The 7906-nt window shown below is 26.5% G+C and overlaps 1 protein-coding gene across 5 annotated transcripts in view; it reads left to right on the top strand.

Annotated features, from left to right (window-relative positions):
* The window catches only part of LOC118196067 (protein SSUH2 homolog), a 137284-nt gene extending 129810 nt beyond the window's left edge, over positions 1-7474 (top strand). For all 5 annotated transcript variants that reach the window (XM_035367451.2, XM_035367452.2, XM_035367453.2 and 2 more), the window contains one exon: positions 4043-7474. In XM_035367451.2, coding sequence (XP_035223342.1) covers positions 4043-4186 — 144 coding nt within the window. In that variant the 3' untranslated portion in view covers positions 4187-7474. The remainder of the gene's footprint in view (positions 1-4042) is intronic.
* The last annotated feature ends 432 nt before the right edge of the window (positions 7475-7906 follow it).

Raw genomic sequence — 7906 nt, forward strand, 5'->3', positions numbered from 1 at the left:
TATAAAATTGTGGGGTACTCATAATACCCACAGGGTTTGAAAATCAAGAATAGATGTCTTAATAGATTAATGATGTGTGATTGAATGTATATCAAGAATGTCCAAGAATAAATTATGTGTTGAACTCCATGTTTGCCTACAAATCTATCATTCCATCAGCACAAATGTTCTGAGCTAATCAAGTTATCTACACATGAATCATTACATATATGTATAATATTTGTATTAATTTTAGTTATATAAATGAAATATTTTTGTATACAGATAATCAGTCCTTGATTTAAGATGGCTCAACATTTGGCAACTCATTTTTGTGGCCAAAAGTTAAGATAAAAAATTTAAGTGTAGTACTAGCATATACACACTACTTTAAAGTTTTGTATGCATAACAGTGCATAATTGTTAAAACATTGTCGCATGTATGAATTGTGTTGAATTTTGATGTTGTGTTTCATTATTTTCTTGTTGTGGTAAGTAGTGAAACGCTCTAGATGCATAAAATATCTGCAATAAAAAGATGTGATACAGTTATTTTATATCACTGGTTTATTCTGCTAGTTATTTCAACAATTAATACAAACAAATGGAGGATCTAAAGGATATTGGCAGGCATGTTAGAATTTTCTCAGTAATTTAATAGCACAGGGCCTCCTGCACTTTTTATACTTCACTGTAATGGCTAGTGAGCAAAGTAATATTGATGAATGTTTCATCATAGTTAAGATCATGATGAAGGCTCTGAATTTTAATTTTAAAATAAAAATTATCAAAGTTCATGGAAATAGAAACAAATCAAAGAAATAGCTTGTAAAAAAAATGTCATGTTTGATGGTTTCTGTGAAAGTAAAAGGTAAAACCAAAATAAAATGGGCAGTTAAAAATGCAATGAGCATGAAATGCACAATTTTAACAAAAGAAAAAGGGAGTTGGTGGTGGTGAAGGCTCCTTTTCATAAAATGTGCAAATTTTTGATTGTATGAATAGAGGATCATATTAATAAGAGCATTATTCTGAATTTATTAACCATGGAAACAAAAGGATGCAGCCTGTCTGTTGATTTAAAAGTTGAAAGACTGACTAGAAGATAAATATAGTGAGTGAAAGCATTTAAAGCATTTAACACTAGTAAATGTACATTTTATTGATTTAAAATTCAATATGATTTATGTAATGTATACATAATTGGAGAAAGCTGCTTGTTTCAATTTTAAGATTGCTGAACATTTCAAAAAAAATCTGAAAGAAAAAATAAAAGATGGTTATTTGCCTGAAGGGGTATTTAATGTGGATGACATCTAACTGTTCTGAAAGAGGATGGAAGGATGAACTTACATCCACGAAGAGCTTCATTGAGAACTGCTTTTAAAGATAAGATTATATTCCTTCTTGGAAGAAATTCTGTTGATTTAAAATTAAAAGCTATTTTTCATTTATTATTCATGAACCCCACAGCATTGAAAAATATTGACAAGAATAAATTGCCAGTTTATTTCAGGAGTAATTTCAACACTTGGATGACAATAGTTTTATTCAAATACTAGTTTCTGAATTGACTTATTTTAGAGGCATATTCCTGTTGTCTTGAAAAAGCATTCTTTTCGAAAGTTAATGCAACTTCATCCTCTAAGATGCAAGCTGATTTGCCAGAAAACGTACTGTTAAATATTTTCCCCCCTCATCATGAATAGAAAATGGCTGCCTTTATTACAGTGTTGATAATAACACTGTTTTGAGGCAGTAGAAAGCAAAAAATTTCTAATATTCTCTAAGCCATAAAAATAGCCATGCTAAATTGGGCTACATTTTGTACTTTAATCAATTTTATGTAATTTTATGGTTAATATTCCATAATCAGGGTCAACGGCAAACTTGGTGAAAATTTTTTATTTGGCGCGATTTTGATTTGGTTGTGGTTTCTGGCTCTGTGTTTTCTTGTGGCAAACCTAGAGCTTTATTTCAGTAATTGTAAGAGTGCAAATTTAGTGTAGCCAGAAGATTTTTTTTTTTAATTTGATTTTGAAATACTGAGTTTGTTTTTAAAAGTTTTATTGTTTATTAATAATGATATTATATATATATATATATATATATATGTTTAATATTATATTTATATAAATATTTACAGAAGGTTAAGCTGTTGTTGGTGGGAGAATGTTGGATTTCAAATGATGGGAAGTTATGAATGTTTTCATTTAATGTTATGTAGTTAATTTTTTTTTTAGTTTTGTTTCTTGCATGTGGCAATCGAAAGATGTGGAATATTTAAAGTTTTGAATGAAAGTTGTTTAGTGTGTTGAATTCCACAACGTTGTTTTATCATTTAATCAATTTCATTTACTATTCTATTTGCACATAAATAATCATTATTCCCCACTGTAAATAAAAATTTTCTATTCTGTTTATGTTTAAAACTCACTTCGCAGTGCTCTGATCTGATAAGTGTATATATTTCTTGACTCAATAATTATTTACAAGAATTGTTCATTCTACTATTTTGTGATGAATTGCCTAGATAGGACTATGTTTTTACTTGCAAAGCTGTTAGACTTTGTTTTACTCATCTAGTATTTTATCATCTCATTTTACTATTCTGTTTACATAAAATAACGGCATTTCACTACTGCAAAACTTAAAAGTTGCTATTTTGTTTATGTTTAAAAATCACATCTTAGTGCTTTTATTGCCATCGAAAAAATTTGCCAAATTTGGAAGGCCAAAATAGTTTGGTGCCAAATTACCCTACTTATGGAATATTAGCCAATTTTATCTTAGCAGACTGATCAACGCCTCTAAAGGCAGCTCTTGTTTTATGAAGGCATGTGCATAATTTATCAGTTGATTTGATTTAATGTTTTATTGCTTCTTTATAAAGTTGTGCAGAAATTTTCATTTTCTTATTTTTCTAAAGATCTATTTATCACTTATATGTGGAAAAGCTGTAGTACTAAAACCAGGATCTACAGCTACAGTTAGTTTGTAAAATTAGAAGTGCTAGAACTCTATATAATGCCATTAGAAGCAGGAACAAACAAACAAATAAATAATGTAATAGATGAAACACTGAAAATAAATAATTGAATAAAATGTAAAGGGAAACAGTATTAGTAAATTAAATTAGTATTAATTAAGTAAATATTGAATCAAAATATCATAAAAATTAACAATAATAAGTAAATTAAAAATAAATTCAAACCAAAAAAAATTAAGTAAAATAATTAAAGAAATGAAAGGTAGATAAGTTTATAATAACAAGATTTGGTACAGAGGGAATTTTTTTCAGATTTAATTGGGCTAATTGTTATTGAAATTGAAGTAATTATATGATTATAATAATGCATTAATTCTGAGAAATAAAACATATAATTGAAAATAGCAGAATGTAGATTTAATATCTATTTCTTGATATTTAATGTAATAATGATATTTAATTACAATAATAATGTAAAACCAAATATTTGAATGCATTATGTCACATAAGTTTACCAATAGTCTCACTAGTCATACTTTAGATTATCTGTTGGTAAATACAGTATGAAAAATAATTATTACATTTTGTTTGGCATATCACATTTATATTTGTATAAATGTAATTTTTATTCCCTTTGTTCATGTTTGTTAAATGTTTTAAGTAAAATTTTGATTTTTTTCTTACAAAAACTGTTTGGTGTCCTAATTAATAAATAATATATAGAATGCCAGACTGATTGATCAGATATGAAAGATAAGGACACAGATTTATTTAGTGCTATGTGCAAATTCTGCAACTATTATAGATTGAAAAGCAAATATTTCTCATAATTGTTTGCTTTTTATTCTGTGGATAATTATTTTAAATACGTTTTGTACTTGAATACTGGATTTTCCCTTTAATATAGCTTTCTATGCAATCTTAAACTTTTTTACAATCAGAATTATATGCAATAATCTCTTATGATTCTATAAATCTGTTACATAGCTTACTTACAATGTAAGGCATATAGTAGATTTACTATTTTAATGAAACTTGCTAAATTTATACTTAATGTATTTGTAAATTTTTTAGCGTCACAAAGTAAGTGTTGTTCCAGTGGCTGCTGTTAAATATAAATGGAAGAATCATGAAGGCCTTTTTCATGTCTATGGGTATGAGCAAAAGGTGTACGCTCCTGATTATCCACAAACCTGTTGCTGTTGCTGCATTTTATAACCAGCAGAATGGAAAACATGACATTTATTATTTAATGAGTATACTTTTTATATTTTGGACTGATGTGCTGTGAAACACAAGTGCCTAAAAATCAATGGTAGTTGTGAAATGGTGTAAAATAATATACAGTGCTAGTATATTTGAATATCTATTGAATTTCAGATTGATGCATTGTGAAAAGTGCCTATTATTTAAGGAATCTCTCTCTCTCTCTCTCTCTTTTTTTTTTTTTTTTTTTTTTTTTGTTGTTGTTGTTTTGTTTTGATAGATAGAATTGAAATACTATTCTTTTTACTATATTTTTACACACGATGTAAGAAAAATCGCCAATGTATTTTGTCATCTGAAAAGATTTATAAAGAAAACCTCACATCATGAAACTTTTTATCACTAGTCATTTTTAGACTCTTTGTTTTTTATGTAAGGACCAAATAGTTGAGTGTGTTAAGTAATACAAATATGCAAATATCAAATAGTTTTAACTATAAAAAGTACAGTTAAATGTTCGGGTTATGGTATGTGCAGTATCACAACAGCATGTTATCTACTGTAACAAGCTAAAAATAGTATTGTAACAGGCTAAAAATTTATTAAAAATATTTATATATAGTATCATAGACTTCACTGTTTATTATGTTGTATGTGCAAAGAATAAAATTATTAGAAAGTCTGTACTTTAAAATTTCTCATAATCAGCAGTGGAGATCATCCAATGGGTAATGCATGTTATTGCATTTTGTATTAAGATATATGTTACAATTTATAAAAATTTTGAAGTTAATATGGATAATTTTATATTATTTACTCTATGCCAAAAACATGTTAACTTATTCTACCTTTAATTATCTTATATTTTTTTACATAAAAACATTGAACACAGAAACAGATTTTTTTTTAAATCAATAGAATTTCGTAACTTATTCTTATGTAACTGACTTTAACAATTGTGTAGGAATGAGTTATAAAAAACATTAACTGATATTTAGTTTTGCTGCCTGTGATGATGTTTAAATCTTGAAACATTATTTTTAATCAAATACATAATTAAATTGGCAGCTGGGAGGCAAGGATTTTATAGTTTTTATTAATGTATTAAGTCCAATGTTAATAATTCTTTGAAAGAATAATAGATTGCTATTAATATTATTATAAATACATTAATGCCTAGGTTTAAAATAATAATATATTTTGCATTTTATTTTAAATTTATCATTGATTTATATTCTATACTTTTCTTTGTACAAATTGAATTATAATGATTTTGGCTCTGGCTTTTATATGTAGTTCTAAGGAACTTGTTCAAAATATGCATACATTTTTTGTTCAAGTCCACACATTTACATAATATTTTAATATGAAGACAATTTTTGCCAATTCGTAGCGTTCAGAATATTAAAAAATAATGGTGAAATTATTAAGTTGAAAATTTATCAGTGTTATTTCCACACACATACACACAAATAAACACGATACTTTGAGAAGGTTAAGAGCTCTTTATTCCTAATCTTAGCTATTTATGATAAAATGATATAGGGGGTATAGGGCAATCTTAGAACTTTAGTGTTTTATTTTTAATACATGCCTCAAAAGTTTTGTGTGTTAAACATTGCACTTCTAGATTCAATTCAGAAGAATTGTGTGTTTCATATCATATTTGTTAAATAATGTAACAAGCCTAATTTTTATTGTTTTAATTTAAATTAATTTTTTTATCTTAACTGACGACTTTTCAAGTTTCAGTTAGTCATTTAAATGCTTGTTTGTTTGTGCCAAATATACATAGTATATGTATTTTGTAATGTACTTTATTACTTTAAAATTTACTTCTCCTATTAGAAATAGGAAACACTGAAAATTTGAGGAATTTAAAATTGAATTTCCAAGAGGGCAGTAAAACTTGAATCTTTAGGCTATTACTTTTCCTAATTTACTGTATGACTTTTCTTTCATAATACAATTTATAGGAATTATTTTAACAAATGCACAGTTTAAAAAAAAAAATTTGTACGGATGTATTTTGCATTTATTTATTATTTTTTCCCTTGAACACTCAGTTTTAAAGTACTATAAACATATGAATGAAAACAGATTTAAAAGTAGTTGTAATGTAGAAACAGATCACAGTGTGTATGAAAAATTAAACATTAAAAAAAAATGTTGAATCAAACATTTAACATATATTATGATTAAATTAAATTGTAAGTATTATGAATCTTTCTCCCCCAGTAAATAAAAAAACTTATTTTTGTTGCATTTCACTACCATTTATTAAAATATAATATCTAGTTTTAAACAGCACTGTAAATGTTAATTTTTTGGGTAAAAATTGCAACTGGTATAATATAGATCTGCATTCAGAAAAGATGAACATGCTTTTGACCCTTGGGCAGTTTTAAGCATTTATCTATTATGTAGAATAGAAATTTGAAGTTATTATTATTATTATTATTATTATTTTTTTTTGTGTGTGTGTGTGTGTGTATGGATGGATGCTTAAGAATATTTGTACTTTTAGTATTGATGTAAATGAGAAATGTTTATAAAAGCAGTGAAACAGAAATACAGAATATGAAAATGAACAATAGGTTAAATACGAGATTAAAGAAACTGCATATTACCATTGCTTTTGGATCTGTTTTTCTATCTGAAACAATGTTACAGAAAAATCAATACAGCAAAATTTCAGTAAGACAAAGTTTTTAAAATTATGTATTTTTGAATTGAATAAATTTAATAACAGGGAAATTATGCAATTTTAAATTGATAACTTAATACAGATTATTTCATTTCATATCCTAAACTGACTTTAAAGAATTTTATAATTTAAAAAAAATCGAAAATCAATAAAAAATGAATTAAAAAAATATTAATAGTGTTGCAATTAAAAATTAAGGGAAAATAAGTCATTCTTATAAGATAGGAACACCTTTTTAAAGTAAATCTGAAATGTCATTTAAACAATCCTTGTTATTTCCTCTTAAATCTTTGCATTTTTTGACATTAACTGCATGGGATTATTTTACAGAAAATAACAAAGATAAATTTATGTTATGTGAAATTGACTAGCTGCATTGTATTCTATATAAGTGGAGTATTTTGCTGCCTTGTCATATATAATCGTTTATGTTTATGTGATTTTGTTCCAAATTTATCAACTGAAATTTTATATCTAATATCACGAATTTTTAAAAGTTACTATATTTCACTAGAAATATATTTGTCTATTTTTGCTATTGTGTTGGTACTTTGTAAGTGTTAGTCTAAATAGAAATAAAATAGCTTTTTGTATTTTTTCTCATGTCACACTTTGTAAAATTCTAGAAAACTTTAATTAAAAAATATTGTTTTTCAACTCTGTAGATACATGGCGAAGTGACACATATTTTTTAAAAATAGTTAAGTAAAAATTTGTGCGAATAAAGGAAATTTTTCTTTTAAGGATCTGTTTACTTGAGAAATACCCTAATTATTGTATATCCTTTCACAAGGTAAACTTTAACCTTCCTAGAATAGGCCTGAAACAATTATGTCTTTTCCCAGGACTGGTGCTGGGTATTTTGCCGCTTGGTGTAATCTCTGCAGCTGATAAATTCTGCCGCTTTCAGAATATAGAATTTAGGCAGATAAGCTTCAGAATTTTGCTGCCTCTAAATTCTGCAGCTCTTGAGGTTGCACCGGCTCTGGCCCCAGCCCTGAACCCTCAATGCCATATTCGACCAT

This window comes from Stegodyphus dumicola, chromosome 9 (genome assembly GCF_044657685.1).
Source record: "Stegodyphus dumicola isolate Sdum_Otavi_A_Nest chromosome 9, ASM4465768v1".
NCBI lineage: Eukaryota > Metazoa > Arthropoda > Arachnida > Araneae > Eresidae > Stegodyphus > Stegodyphus dumicola.